At 36.8% G+C, this 15,621-nt stretch overlaps 3 protein-coding genes across 3 annotated transcripts; all 3 read right to left on the bottom strand.

Annotated features, from left to right (window-relative positions):
• Window positions 268-2,931, bottom strand: LOC107630433 (G-type lectin S-receptor-like serine/threonine-protein kinase LECRK1). Its single transcript, XM_016333553.2, has one exon. It carries the CDS (start codon window positions 2,878-2,880, stop codon window positions 484-486), a length of 2,397 nt encoding a protein of 798 aa, XP_016189039.1. The 5' UTR covers window positions 2,881-2,931; the 3' UTR covers window positions 268-483.
• LOC110269452 (protein FAR1-RELATED SEQUENCE 5-like) lies at window positions 9,533-10,258 on the bottom strand. Its single transcript, XM_021117280.1, has one exon. The coding sequence runs from the start codon at window positions 10,256-10,258 to the stop codon at window positions 9,533-9,535; it is 726 nt and encodes a 241-aa protein (XP_020972939.1).
• On the bottom strand, window positions 11,731-12,792 carry LOC110269451 (protein FAR1-RELATED SEQUENCE 5-like). Its single transcript, XM_021117279.1, has one exon. It carries the CDS (start codon window positions 12,790-12,792, stop codon window positions 11,731-11,733), a length of 1,062 nt encoding a protein of 353 aa, XP_020972938.1.

Raw genomic sequence — 15,621 nt, 5'->3', positions numbered from 1 at the left:
GTAAGGAATTTAACTATTAATCCTACTTTTTTGAATTTAACTATTAATCCTACTTTTTTAAATTTCAAAATCTGATATTAAATAATTAATTAAAAATCTGATTTTTAATTTTTAAAATACCTTTTTTTAAGTTCATTGTACACATTCTACACTAAAACCATTGACTCCCCATACTTTCTTAATATTAATTAAGTTGAAGTTGCCTTTCTTTTGAGTTTCGAGGTATGTTCTATTCTAGTTTTAGTCATGCATACTGGTTAGTTTTTGCCTCGTTAGAATCTAAATTTATTCAAACAAGAAGCAAACTAAGACATAAATCAATAGTTCTTACAGCTCCAGCCTGCTGCCTTATTTCACCTGTACTTAATGCTCAGGGCACGGGTTTTACAATAAGAACTTGAAAGTAAATTAATACAGAAACAATGCACAAAAATATATATATGAAATCAACTCAGGGAAGACAGCAACAATGACATTTTTTTGTCACATGGAATTAGAAGTTGGGCAAGGAGGAACTGGCACATCAGTAACCCCTTCAAGCATGAGCACCACACTCTTCATTGAAGGCCGGAGAACAGGTTCATCTTGGATACACCACAGTGCCACCTTCACCATATTTTCCACAACATTCTTATCCACTTCTTCCCGATGAACTAGCTTGTGCACCTCTCCAGCAACAAAGCACTTATAGGCCCAACCAGACAGAAGAATCTCATTTGGCTCTGACACATTAACATCAAGGTTTCTCCTGCAACACACTGTCTCAAGAAGCACTATCCCATAGCTGTAGATATCAGCCTTCACTGTTATTGGTGTGTTCTTGTTCCATTCAGGGGCCAAGTACCCTCTTGTCCCTCTAACTCCTGTGAAGGTTCTTGTTTGATCCGGCATGAGAAGCTTTGCTAGCCCGAAATCAGATATTTTGGCAGTCCAGAACTCATCCATCAAGATATTTTGAGGCTTTATGTCGCAGTGAATGATGGGTGCCTCACATTCTTCATGCAGATAGAGGATCCCTCTTGCAATATCCAGAGCTATTCTGACTCTTTCATCCCAATCTGGAAGCCTTTCATCGCCAAAGAGAAGCTTCCCAAGGGAACCATTACTCATGTATTCATAGACCAGAAGCCTTTTGGGACCCTCGGCACAGAAGCCAAGCAAGCGAACAAGGTTCCTGTGGTGTGTTTTTCCAATGGCTCTCACCTCTGCTTGGAACTCTCTTTCTCCATCTTCAACCAACTTCTCAAGTCTCTTCACCGCAATGAGTCTCCTACTTCTTCCCTCCTTGTATAAAACCCCTTTGTACACTGCTCCAAAAGAGCCCTTTCCCAATTCTTGTTTGAAACCGTTGGTTGCTCTCTTGAGCTCACTGTATGAAAATCTCCTCAAAGCCACTTCCTCATTCAGCCCCAAGTCCCTAATCTCCAAGAGCCTCTTGTACTTGAGAACTCGAATCTTCGACATCAAATGGCAAGATATCCCAATAGTTGAGCAGAAAATCAGAGTGAAAATGGAGGTAACAAGAACAATACGCAGAATTGCTTTGTCACTAGTACTACTCTTTTGAGGTGGTTGATCAGGCACAGGCATAGGAGCATTGAGCTTCATGTTTCCGACCTTCAAGAACGCGGAGGAGGGTTGTTCGTCTTGCACCGTGAATCTAGCATACCTGAGAGGGGGCTCTTGCCTGATGCAGAGCCCGTTGGTATAAAGAGCAGCCCAGCACTTGCAATCCACCAAACAAGAGGATGCGCATTCCTCTTTCTGCAACTTCTTGGCCGCGGCGTAATAAGGACGATTGGCCCACACCAAATTTTGCATAGGGACCATGTAATCTTTTCCAGCGCAGTTTGGTTGGGAAATGTTTCTTCTACAACCAAGACTGTGTTGGTTGGGATCAATATAGTCGTATCCAGGAAGACAAGTGCAGTGTGGCTTCCTGGCATCGAATTTGCAGATGCTGTTGTGGCCACAGATACCCTTTACCAAACAAGAATTGTTGCCTTGTGGCCATCCCGAGAGAGTGTAGAGGTTGGCATTGTTGATATCATGCGCATTCAACCGGAAGAATCCATCAGTATCCAGTGTAGCACGATATATTTTGCTTCCTCTTCCCGGCAAAGATGAACCAGAATAGAGAACCCTTTGGATGCTTGAAGTGTTGTCCTTGATGAGCAGAGAGCTATCGTTGGCATCAAGGTAAAGATGATACTTGAGACCGGGAGGGTTGAAAGTTCCAGATGCCCAATACGCATCGATGGGTGTGTTCGCCGTGTCTCCAGGATACAGAACAAGATTCCCATCAGACTGCATGGCGAGAATAAATCGTTTTCTTGATGACGAGCTATAACCAGACAGCAGTTGAGCTTCATATGGTAGAGACTGGCCCCCTAGGATTGTGTCAGTTGGGTGGTCAAAACTCTGCCATATGATGGTGGAATTCTGGTGGTAGAGAATTAAGTTTCCAGAATCAAGCATGGAGGCAGAGTAAGCAGTTTCACTGGTATTAGCAATAAGATTATTACTCTCTTGTGTTTCAAGAACAAGTTTACCTTGTTTGGTTAGTTCGAGTCTTGCATTCGGAGTGAGCGGCGGATCATCACTGGTTGTTGCAGTCCATACCACTGTGTTTTTGCTTCCGTTTCTGCCAACCAACCAAATCCCAAGGGCAAAACCGCCATTATTATTGGCCTGCTGCTGCTGGTAAAAGCCAAATGCAAAGAGGCCGGAAGGGGAAAGCCATGAAGTGGGCTGAGTAGTTGGGTAAAGAGCTGAGCCAAGTGGTATCTGATTATGACGTGGGTCTTGCGATGAGGAGGAAATGGTCGTGATGAGAAGAAGGAGCGCCGTTGTTGCCGCTGCAACATTAGCACCTGTCATGATAATAATAAAAGTTTGTTTTATTGTTTATGATCCAATATTGCCTACGTCCGTTATATGCATATGCCTAGTGCATATAATTCATTCATTCATGTTAATAAATTAATCGGTTCCGCTACGTTAGCACAACTTTTGCCAATTTTTATTTATAATTGTGTTTTATGAAAGTGTGTTTGTGGATGTGTCTAATAAAAATGTCTTTTTTATAGCTGTGTTTAATAGAAGTGTCTTTATAGATATATTTTCTAGATGTGTCTCTTTATATATATATTTAAAATATATTAATTATTAGACACATCCACAAACACACTTCCATGAAACACAATTATAAATAAGAGTTGGTAGAAGTTGGCAGATACCATGTTGGTACCCTATACTTTTCCTAAATTAATAAAGGAAAGGAAATTACTTCGAAAGTGTTTTGTATAAATTAGCAAAGCAAGACTTTTGGAAGTCTTCAGGAGTGGGGACACATATCACTAAATTCCAACTTAGAACTTCTAAATCAGTTCTAATCAAAACGAGTTATTGTAGGGTAGAGGAGATAACGACTTGAACAACCGTGTGACAGATAATTGCCAAAAATCAAAAAACGAAAAAGTTTGTAGGAAATTCAACCCAAAATTAAGGGTTTTTTACTTAAATAAAATAAATCAATACCAAAATTATTGGATTCTCCTAAATCAAATTTTGAGACGTAAATATATTTTTTCTATTATTATATAAATCGTTTCAGGAGCATCAGGATTATATAATATGTTAACCAGGTTATAGGTAAAGCATAAATCGTCCCACCCTACAAAGATTTACGTGATTTTGAGCTAAAACATACAGGCTTGGCACGATTAACGTGTTAAAGCAAATTCTCTCTAAACCTGTCACGATTTATGTATAATAAGGTACTTTTATTTATAATATTTTAATTTAAATTATATCTATTTAAATTTTATACTAAAAATTTTATAAAACTTAAATTGATGTTACTCAAAAACACATAAATTTATATTATGTAAAATTATATTTTTTAACACCCTTTGATATTTAAAAAAACTTAAATTTATGTATTAAAATTTAGTATTTTTTTATTATAATTTTTTAGTATTCTTTTTTTATTTAATTTTGTTTTTTAATAGAAATAATAATTAAAATTTATACAAAAGCCAAATAAAAAAATGACAAAAAAAATTCTATAAATAAAAGTACCCTATTATACATAAATCGTGCCAGGCTTGAAAGGGTTTGCTTTAACACGTTAATCGTGCCCAGCCTTTGTGTTTTATCTCAAAATCACGTGAATCTTTATAGGGTGGGACGATTTATGCGTTACCTATAACCCTGTGTGCCCTACAACGATTTACTCTCTATTCCCCTTGATCATCCATGCAAAAATCATTTCTGGGTGGCATGGTTAACATATTATATAATTCTCATGACTCTGGAACGATTTATATAATATTAGAAAGAGGATATTCACGTTTCAAAATTTGATTTAGGGGAATCCAATAATTTTAATATTGGTTTATTTTATTTAAGTAAAAAACCCTAAAATTAACTTAAGCTAACAATAACATTATGAAAAAAAAAGGAGGCCAAGTCTCTGGTGGCCAAGATATTGATGCCTAAGAATGACTATTTTTTTTATTATCTAATACAATCTTGACATGTAGAATGGTAGTTTGAAATATATAGTATTGCGTTTAAGAAATCAAGTTGGATTGGTCCAGTGGTTAGCTCATTAATTCGCTTAAGCAAGTGTCGGGGATTCAAATTTCACTTTGTGCATGCAACAACCTACTAGCCAACGACAAACTCTTAAATGGAGCTTAGTACTGCGGCGAATTAGTCTTAACTTGTCGGACTAAAAAATACCGTAAAAAATAAAAAAAATATATATTGCGTATAAGAGGGGAAAGTGCCTTAATGATACAAAGTATAGTAAAAAAGTTTTTTTTTAATGTATGTCTATTTATGGAAATTGATAATACATGAGGAGTGTGAGTGTAATTTGATAATATAGATGCCATCGGAAAGATAGTGTTGTCGTGGCCCATCAGAGATGACGAAGGGAGGCTAGGAACTATGGAGCCTTGCCAAACAGGGACGATACTACCAGTAATACACAAATGAATCATCCACAACCGATTCTTTCCCCAACATTGGTATCTCCAATCGGGGGAGTCACCGCCAATAGGTAGCAGCAGCAATACCACCAACGTTCCAACGACGCAGCTATGGACCAAAGATAGGCATGCAGTAGTGTTTTCCTCTCATCTAAGCTCCATTGCACAAATCGCAGTTGAGGTTGAAGAAAGAGGCTGATCTGCCATAGGTTCTCCAATCACTGTCACTGCTGGGGGAGGCTCTACTCCGGCCAACGAAAGCCACCGCCACCTCACTCCAATTCTAAGAATCGAAGAGCAGTGTACCTTGCGACCAAATCTCCATCTCCTTGTCTTCAAGCTAACGCCCAACCGAGGATACCGTGAAACTACCGCCGATGAGAGAACTGCAACGCCGTCTGATTTTTTATTGATGCCTCTTGCCTAACTCGGGCCATCATTTTATCCATGTCTCTATGTGCTCGCCTTGCTCAGATCAATTTGCACAGCAGCTTTATCGTAGGCACAATTCTTTAGGCGATGCAACAGCTATGGCGTGGGTTCAGCACAGATGGGTTGTTTGTGAATTGGGTTGTACTCGGTTCTCTTCTCTTGGTGTGGGTCGGGTCACCCAGTCAATGTCATGTCCAAAAAATAAAACACTCACATAAATAAGGTGATTTCTTCCAAACCCTATAGAATTGTAAGGGTTATTTACCCTTGATTGGGTGTCATCATCACAGCCGTTGATCAAATAAAATTTTAAAAGTTCATTAATTGATTCATTAAATGTTTTCAAACTGCATTGTATTCTATGTTATTTACATTATACCACCTAACGTATATGTACTCCAATATGAATGGGTACAATGTGCAAATAGTTATTTTTTACCAAATGTTTCAAAATTAAAAAAATTAGGGGTGAATTCGTCGAAGCAAAACCCTCCTTGGAAGGCCCACTGTTTCTTCTTCTATCTCATGCATTTGTATTCTTTGGTGACTCACCGTCAGTGTTCCTCTTCTCCAAATCCCTCAAAGACCCTACCTACTACTTCTTCTTCTAGCTCATGCGTTTGTATTTTTCGGTGACTCACCTGCAGGGTTAAGTTTTTTCGATTCCCTCGAATACCCTAACTTATTTACTCTCCGGCTAGGATCTGGCCACCCGACTGTGAAACGCTCTCCAAATAACCTTGTAAGGCCTACTACTTCTTCTTCTAGCTCATGCGTTTGTATTTTTTCGAATTTCACTTCCAACTTTGTGTTATTTGTTCTATTACTCACTTTCTGTAATCACTGTTCGTGAAAGAAGACTAGTTCAATTTCGAATACAGTAGTTGATCATAGTTCTTCATGGTGGTGTTAATAGATTGATGGCCAGTGATGCATGTTGCTCAAGCACGAGGCGAAGCAGAGGTGGAGACGGCGGACAGCACGAACTCAAAGTTGGATATGCAACCCTAAATTCGCTGCAACCTGGGAATGTGAAAGATGGTGTGTCCCCAAGATTCTTCTGCAAAAAATATGCCATCTTTTACATGTCGAAGACAAATACCAACTTGAATAGGCTATTTTTTGGATGCCCATTATTAAAGGTAAGATCGTAATTCTTCATGTATGCGTACTAAGTTTATGCTAAAATTGGGTTAAATTGTGATTTATTGGATTGGAGGTTTAAACCTTGGATTTTGTTGATTTTTCTTAGGTCAAGTTGTTGTGGATGTGATTTTGGAATGTTGGGAATGTCCTTAGAATTGGATATGAAAAATGATTTGATTTTGTAAGTTGTTTGATGTTGAATTGGGTTGATCTTGTAGATGATTTAATATTGGAGCTGGTTAATTTTGAAAAATGATTAAGGTTTGGAAAAAAGTTTATTTATTGAAAATAAATCTAATTAGATAAATAAATTGATTTTAAAATGATTTGACATCGAACCTGATCTGATATCAAAATTAGTTTAAAAATTAGAAAGGATTTTTTGAGAATTTGAGTTTAGGGATTAATCACAGTGATATATGTGGATTAGATTGAATAGGAGTATTTTGTACCAACATATATTCATTGTGTTTAATTCGATTTAGGTGAAACAACCACATTACAAATTCTTTGTGTGGGTTGATGACCATATTGTAAGACTCAGAGGCGTGGAGCTAACAAGGGCATTGGGTGACAACAAGCCGAATGATGATGAAGAACATTTGGGAAAAAAAGAATTGGAGAACATGATGGCTAATCTAGAGGAAAGAATAGTAAAGCTAGAGAAGAGAAAAAGCATTAACTGTCGTGGCAAGGGCTTAGAGCAATTATCAAGTAACGCAAGTAATTCGAATGATTTTGGCACTCAAGAAGTGGTCTCAGGTTTTTTGTATGATAAGCTTCAAAAAGAAGTCGTGAATCTGAGGAAGTCTTGTGAAGTTGAAGACAGTAACTTGCAAGCCAAACATGAAGAAATTAAGGTAGTGTTGATAGCTATTAATTAATGCCTTGTCACATAAGCATCCTTCTGATATTGAACTAAGGATTTTAGATGTTGTTTGTTTCAGATGCTTACAATGAAAGGTGATGGACTGATGGAAGCCATGGAAGTAGAGTTGAAGAAAATGAAGAGAGAAGCAGCTGCAAGAGAGAAGGAGGTTTCGTCATCAACGACGGATGAAAAGAAGAAAACCAGAAGCACAACACCTCTAGAAGGTTCAATAACTTAACATTAACTTTCATGTTTGTTCTGTTTGTCGAAGACTACAGTATGACATTGTTATTAAATTGCTGCAGGGTGACGAAATATCATTGATGATTATTTTTTTGGAGATAGTCTGAGGCAAATTAGTTATCTATGATAGTCTGTGATTTTTTCTTCTATAATGTAAATGCAAAACTGAGAGAAAAGAAAGATAAAAAAACTGGTGTTGAAGTTTCCTGAAATAAACTTTCATTGACGAAAACTCAGTGTTGGAATTTTATTATGTATATACTGATGTGTTCTTATTCTACATATAGATCCATGTACATGATATGGTCTACGATTGTGACTTGTGAGTTAGTTATACTAGTTCGTCCATAATTTAAATAGCATAAAATTGCTCTTATCTTGGAGTAACTTGTCCAAATACTAGGAATAATAAATTTCAATCTCCTGACATGAAAACTTAACATTGCAATCATGTTATAATTCAATGGTTGGAAAGTCTGTAAGAGTCGCAGGCATAAAAAATTGACAAAATTTACAAATTTCTATGTGACTCCCCTGACAGTAATCATCTAGCCACCATAATAGATAATTGACACCCGACTATGGTCTTCATTAATCTAGTATATCACCAAACTTCACAACATTTATTTTTCTTTCCGATCTAGTAATATTCAATGAATGTGTGAGTTATTGCAGGCCTGACTATATAAAGGTTAGGTTGGGTTATCCTTCAACACAGTTGTGGTTCCTACAATGGTTGGCATGGGACCTGTGGCCATCATGTAAGTTCAGTTTTTACTTATCTCAAGTACTTAGTTAAATGCCTGTTTATTATTTTGTTGCATAATAAGGTAAAGGTCGATTTTTGTTGCACACTAAGGTAAATTATATCGATTGTGTGTATAAATCGTCATCTGGTGTAGGATAGGAGAGAAATTGGTTCCATATTTTTCTCCCAGTGTTAGTTTAATTAAGGAAATAATGTCTGTATGTTGTGGCTAGATTTGGGCTCCTTGAACTAACCCGAAAAAATTTTTATTTTTAAAGTGCAGGTCACCGTCCAAGTCAAGTGGGCCAGCTCCAAAAAATAATCTTCAAGACAAGTTTCTTCAGACAGTGGCCCGAATCTAAGGAAGCAGTACGTCATTTGGAAATTTAAGCCCAAGCATATGCTACGTGTTTCCCCTGACCCTTGGAGATAATGACACCTTTGATTCAGGTAATTTTTACATATCCATTCATGGATATGTCTGATAATTGCAGCAATTTATTCTGTTAGTAGATTAGTTCCGTAAGTTGTTTGTGGAAAAGTTGAGTTTGATAACAAATATGTCTGTGTTAAGTAGATAAAAGTTTCGCGATCTATATAGTAAGGTGGTTAGGATAACACTATTATAAATCACTTTTAGTTGAAAAACACTAAAGGATTCATAGAATTAGATAAAAATAATTTGTTATATAAACTTAAAATTTAGTTAAAAGTAGGTTAAACCAACGGAAAACATAAATACCAAGTGGAATAAGATAAACTCAATTCAACAAATCGATTTAAAGCTTTAAAAAAAAGACATAACCAAAAGCATAAATTATTACAAGAAAGCAATAAGCTATCCAGAAAACAACCACATAGATGTCCAATAAGAAGACCTAATATAGATGTTCACATGAAAGTTAGCAACGTTCTTACAAGCAATATCACACAACTTGTTGCAATTGGATGCCAATGCACCAACTCGAAACTTTAAGACCTTTTCAATGTCATCATTCACAGGCGTTATTGTGCTAATAAAATCATTCTTTGCATTCTTAGTCCACCTTTTGTAGATCAAAGACTCTGGAAACTCAAGGAGGTTTTCGAACTTCATGGCATAGAAAATGTGACTACAGGGAATGCCGCGTGATTCAAACAGCTTGCACGAGCACAAGAACAGATTTTTACTTCTATTGACTTCCACCCGTCGATCTTTGATTCTTTGGCCAGGTCTCCGAGAGCAGTTACACTGAACTCAACCTTGTCCAAGACCATGCTTAATACCTTGATATTCAAAGCCCCTACCCTCTGGATCTCATTACGAATTTCCTTAAAAATGTTGCGAGTGAAATAACATGATGCAGATCTTTCATATACCTCCAATAAAGTAATCATCACTGGCTCAGAGTACTGAGACTTAAAGTCAGCTATTAATTCATTGTTTCTATACTCCTTTAAGGCTTTATCTAGGTTATGCATAAAGTTGATGAGAGTATTCGTGCGATTAACGTAAAATCTGATGAGAGAGTTTATACATTCACATTGTGACGTCGTCCTTATGTACCTGAAAAACTTATCCCGTAAGAAACAATAGGACCACATCGCACGAGTTTTGTAAGTCTTTTCCATCCACGTATTCCTAACAAGGTTGTGCTTATCCAAAATGGCTACCCATCTTCGATCAAAATCTCTGCAGTCGTTGTAGTAGTATATAAGATCCTTAAAATCCCGTAGGAAATTAGGATTCTTTATATTTTCACATGCATTTCGCTGAAGATGCCACCCGCATAACCGATGGGTCACATCAGGAAGAACATTCTTGATTGCATCTCGCATGACAAGGTCTCTGATAAACCCCAATTTTGTGGTTTATCTTATATTGAATTTAGAGGATTTTATCAACTTATCTCACATTTATTCAATGAAAAAGGATGGTTTCATGAAATTCTCCTAATTGTGCTTAATGGTTAAAAGCATGCTTTTTAGGCCTTTAATTGGTTAAATTTAATCCACTTTGATTCCACTCGATGCCTTGATATGTTTGTTAGTGATTTCAGGGTTAAAAGGCAAGGAATGGATCAAAGGAATGAAGAGAAAGGCATGCAAGATGGAGAATTCATGGAAAATAAGGATTTGGAAGATTCAAAGCGACGTGCACACGTGACTGACGGGAAATCGTCAAGGCGAAGCGTGCGCATGACAAGCGGCACGTGACCTCATTAAAGACAATATGCTGAGAGCGATTTTTGAGCTCAAGGAAGGCCAAATCCAACTCATCTATGATACTTTTGAACCCAAGAATTGAAGGAGAATGGGGGAAGTAGTCATAGTTTAGTTTTTCATCATGTTTTAGGTTAGAATTCTAGAGAGAGAATCTCTCTCTTCTCTCTAGAATTTAGGATAGTTTAGGTCAAATTTCCTTAGATCCAAGTTTTAATTCTTGTTTTTAGTTCAACTCTCTTTATATTTTATTATTCTATTGTCTTAATCTTCTTAGTTTTTCTTGTTAATTACTTTATGTTGCCATTTTTACCTTCATGAACCCTTGTTGGATTTTATTCTCTTTTAATGCAATTTTATGTTTCCATGTCTTTTTATGTTTATCTTAGTTGCTATTGTGTATTTCTTGATTATGTTAGTTATGGCTTTTATTAATTCTTGTATTTTGTGATGTTTACTTTTATTGCACTCTAGGTGTTTGATAAAATATTTTCACTAGTTATAGAGTAGTTTTCTCCACTCTTGGCCTAGGCTAAGGGAATTAAGTGACCTTGAGTCATTGGGTCTAATTGGATTGGTGATTTGGGTCCCTTGTTGATCAATTTGATGTCCATTGACACCAACCTACTATTAAGCTAATTAATGGCTAGGTTGGGACTTATGGTTGATGTTGATCAAGCCTATTTGACATACTTCAAGCATAAAAGTAGACTTGATGGGTTTGGTTCCTCATAATTGTCAATATATGGTTTATAGACAAGGATGGTGATCTCAATTTCTATGTCTTAGCCAAGAGTTCTTTTCCTTTCCTTTATTAGTTAATTATCATTTACTTTCTTGTTATTTACTTTTCTTGTCAATCAACAAATCAAACCCCCTTGTTCCTTCATAGCCAATAACAGAGCACTTCATTGCAATTCCTTGTGAGACAACCCGAGGTTTAAATACTTCGGTTTATTTTTATTGCGGTTTGTACTTGTGACAACCAAATTAAAACTTTGATGTGAGGATTAATTGTTAGTTTAGACTAGATTACAATGAAGTTCTTTTTTATTGAGAAATCCTAGACCAACGAATAATTTTTTACATCAGTCTTCATCGATTATAACTGCTTTAGGATGATTCCCACCCATCGCTTCAACAAACATTTCCAACAACCACTTATACATGTCTGTCGTTTCATCTGATAGTAGACCGGAGCCGAAAATAACTGTCTGCCCATGATGATTGCATCCGGAGAAAATGACCAAAGGTTTGCTGTATTTATTCTTCTTGTACGTTGAATCAAAGGCAATAATATCTCCAAACCAGTGATAGTCGACAATTGATTGCCCGTCTGCCCAAAATATATGCTCGAGCCTTTGGTCACTAGTGAACGTATACTTCCCAAAGAACAGCGGATCGTTGTTCAATTTTCCAATCAAATAGTTTATTGCTGCATTGGCATCCTCGTTTTTTACTTTTGATCTATGATAACCATCAATATGGTTGTACAAATCTTTGCGTGTGAAGCCAGCATGACGATATCTACCCTTCTGGAATGCAATATATCCCATAATATGGCACGTCTTGACACCAAAATTATGAAGATTTTTCACTTGGACTTTATCAGTAACAGTGAGACGACGATTGGCTGGAACAAGATGCGTAAATTGGGGGGGGGTCAAATCATGGTTGTGAGATTCCACAAAACATGATACCTTCCATCTACCACAGCCGTAGTCAACCTTGATCTTAAGACGAGCTGGACACTTGGTTTCCATGAGTGACCTTGCCTCCCTTGATCTATTATCCAGATCAAGATACATCATATTCCTCCAGCCCTCTTTATTGCAAACAAGTTGCCTGCAAATAATTTTACCTTCCTTATCCTTCACGACGTCATCCTTCCTCATTACAAAGCCATGCCAACAAGCATAAGCATTATAAAATTGGCAAGCCTCATCCTCTGTCCTAAACTCCAGGTTCCAAATATTCTCAACCATTAAAATTGCTATTCTTTTTACACTACAATCTTGTTCACTCTTGCTAGTAGAATCCAACGAATCAACATCATCATCTTCAACATCATCGTGTGCATTCGATTCATAATCAAAATCACCCAAATCATTATCAGAATCAGTCTTAACATCATGCTCGTATGTGGACATAATTTTACCCCTACCAAAATCAAGTATGCTGACAAAAAATGTGAATAAATAGAACCAAAGAAAGCAACTACAGGAAGCTAACCTAAGCTACTTAGTAGCAGCTATAATCACCGGAACTAAGGCTACTTAACCTAAGCCAATTGTTTAAGAGTCCAGTATAACGTTTTAATTTCAATGCACCAAACCTAGCCACAGCATACAACTGGAAAATGTGACTTAAAATCCTAATTCCAGAACATCAATCCAACACCATAAACAGAGAAATATTGAAAAGACAGAGACTTTCATTAAAATTAAACAAACCTCGATTAATAAAAAAAATTGAATCGGAGATACCTTGATGACAACCAAAGCTTGAGCTCCAATGAGTAAAAAACTGAACTTCTGGAGGGAGACAACCTTAATTAAACACTGATAAACCTCTATTTCATGGTTTATCTTGTGCTCATTTGAGTGATTTTTATCAACTCCTTACCCACTTATTCATACTATTTGCATGAGTTTACATTCTCCTTCCTGATTTTGTGCTATGATTGAAAACATGCTTCTTTGGTCTTAATTTTGATATATTTAATCCTCTCTTATTACCATTAGATGTCTTGATATGTGTGTTAAGTGATTTCAGAGATTACAGGGCAGGAATGGCTCAGAGGATGGAAAGGAAGCATGCAAAAATGGAAGGAATACAAGAAGTTGGAGAAACTGCTAAGCTGTCTAGCCTGACCTCTTTGCACTCAAACGGCTATAACCTGAGCTACAAAGGTCCAAACGACGCGGTTCCAGTTGCGTTGGAAAGCTAACGTCCGGGGCTTCGATTTGATATATAATATGCTATAGTTTCCCTGACGCTAGGTGACGCGATCGCGTGATCCATGTGGCCGCGTCGCAGTGACGAAAAACCAGCGTGGCAAAATTCGAAACCAGCGAATTCTGGACTGTTTTTGACCCAGTTTGCGGCCCAAAAAACACAGATTAGAGGCTATAAAGTGGGGGAATGCATCCATTCATAAGGGGCTTTCACATTCACAATTTTAGGAGTAGATGTAGTTTTTAGAGAGAGAGGTTCTCTCCTCTCTCTTAGGATTAGGATTTAGGATTTCTCTTATTTTTAGGAGTGCCTCTAAATCCCAAGTTCAACATTCTTTTTACTTTATATTTCTCTTTTTTACTTTTAGATGCTTCAATGCTTGTATTAGATATGTTGTCCAATTGGCTTATGAATCTTTCCATGTTATGACTTGAATTTATGTTTAGACGTAGTTTGATTGCTTTATTTACATGAATGCTTTTAATTTAATTTAGATATTTCCCCTTTTGGATTTGGTTAAATAATTGGTAACTCTTGAATTATCAAACTCATTGTTGATTGAAAATTGGAATTCTTCAAGAATTAATTCATCCACTTAACTTACCTTCATAGTTAGAGGTTAACAAAGTGGGAGAAAAATCCAATTCTCATCACAATTGATAAGGATAATCAGGATAGGACCTCCAGTTCTTCATACCTTGCCAAGAGATTTTATTATTGTTAATTTATTTTACTTGTCATTTAAATATACCTGTGCCCATTGCCCAAACTCAACATTCCCCAAAAACACACTTTTTCATAACCAATAATAAGAACACCTCCCTGCAATTCCTTGAGAAGACGACTCGAGGTTTGAATACTCGGTTAACAATTTTTAAAGGGGTTTGTTACTTGTGACACCCAAAACGTTTGTATGAAAGGACTTTTGAAGGTTTAGAAACTATACTTGCAACGAGGATTTATCCGCAAATTTCTAGACCACGTAAAAGTTCTCTCATCAAACACCCACAAGTGATTCAAAGCCGGCTGAAAAATGGGGATGGTAAACCACCTTTCACCTGCAACAGTTTGTTCATGAGCAAAGGTTAACCTACTAGGTTCACAAAATTCACAACTAGAGCCATACAAAACTCACCCTTCGGCCTCACCTAAGTCGACGCCGGTACCTAGTCGATGAAAACAGAGTTCTAGTAATGGCTCCTGCAACTACAAACAACAAAATGAACCTGTGGTTGAAGTGAAGAATAAAAACGGAAGAGGGTTGGATCTATGCCTAAGTCGTTGCCGGAACTTAGCCGAGGGAAATGGAGTTCCAGTAATGGCTCCTGTAACTCGAAAGAATTAATGCTTGCCAAATGAACCTGGGGTTGAATAATTTGTTGTATAACATACAACGAAGCCCAATAAACGAAAGAGGGTTAGGTCAATGGAGGCTATGCGTGTTCCTTTTCTCAGAGATGCATGTTGAACTTAAGGAATATATGGAGGGTTTTTTTTTTAGAAATAAATTTAGAGATTAGAAATTATAATTGCAAATGTCCCCCTATACATTATACAGTATCTATATACAATAACTATTCATACAGTACGATGTAGTATATAAATATGCTATAGGTTCATTATGAAAATACTAAAAAGTTTGACTATTTAAACTCATTAATTAATGAACATTTGAATGTTTGTATTGATCAATGGTTGTGATGGTGACACTTAATCATGGGTAAATAACCCTTACAATTACTTTGAATTTGGAAGAAATCACCCATAAATAATTACCATCCTTGATTATTATATTTATCGTTCCTTCACCTTAGTCAAAAGCTTCTCCACATGCAAGTCAACCCATCATGTGTCTCTTTTTTATTGGTCCAAAGCTTATAATCATTATAGCCGCACTAAAAACAAAGCCACCAGAGACAGTAGCAAGAAGGGACTAGTATCTTTATTTTGCATAAGTCCCAGGTCTCAGATCCCAAGCTTGCTTCTATTAGACTGTGTTTGTTCCTGGGGTTTGGCATTTG

The sequence above is a fragment of the Arachis ipaensis genome, chromosome B03, assembly GCF_000816755.2.
Source record: "Arachis ipaensis cultivar K30076 chromosome B03, Araip1.1, whole genome shotgun sequence".
Lineage (NCBI taxonomy): Eukaryota > Viridiplantae > Streptophyta > Magnoliopsida > Fabales > Fabaceae > Arachis > Arachis ipaensis.
This window is presented reverse-complemented; position numbering and strand designations above follow the sequence as displayed.

Excerpts from the sequence above, each read along its gene's own strand:
- LOC107630433 (XM_016333553.2), bottom strand. The coding sequence starts at position 2,880 with ATGACAGGTGCTAATGTTGCAGCGGCAACAACGGCGCTCCTTCTTCTC.
- LOC110269451 (XM_021117279.1), bottom strand. The coding sequence starts at position 12,792 with ATGTCCACATACGAGCATGATGTTAAGACTGATTCTGATAATGATTTG.
- LOC110269452 (XM_021117280.1), bottom strand. The coding sequence starts at position 10,258 with ATGCGAGATGCAATCAAGAATGTTCTTCCTGATGTGACCCATCGGTTA.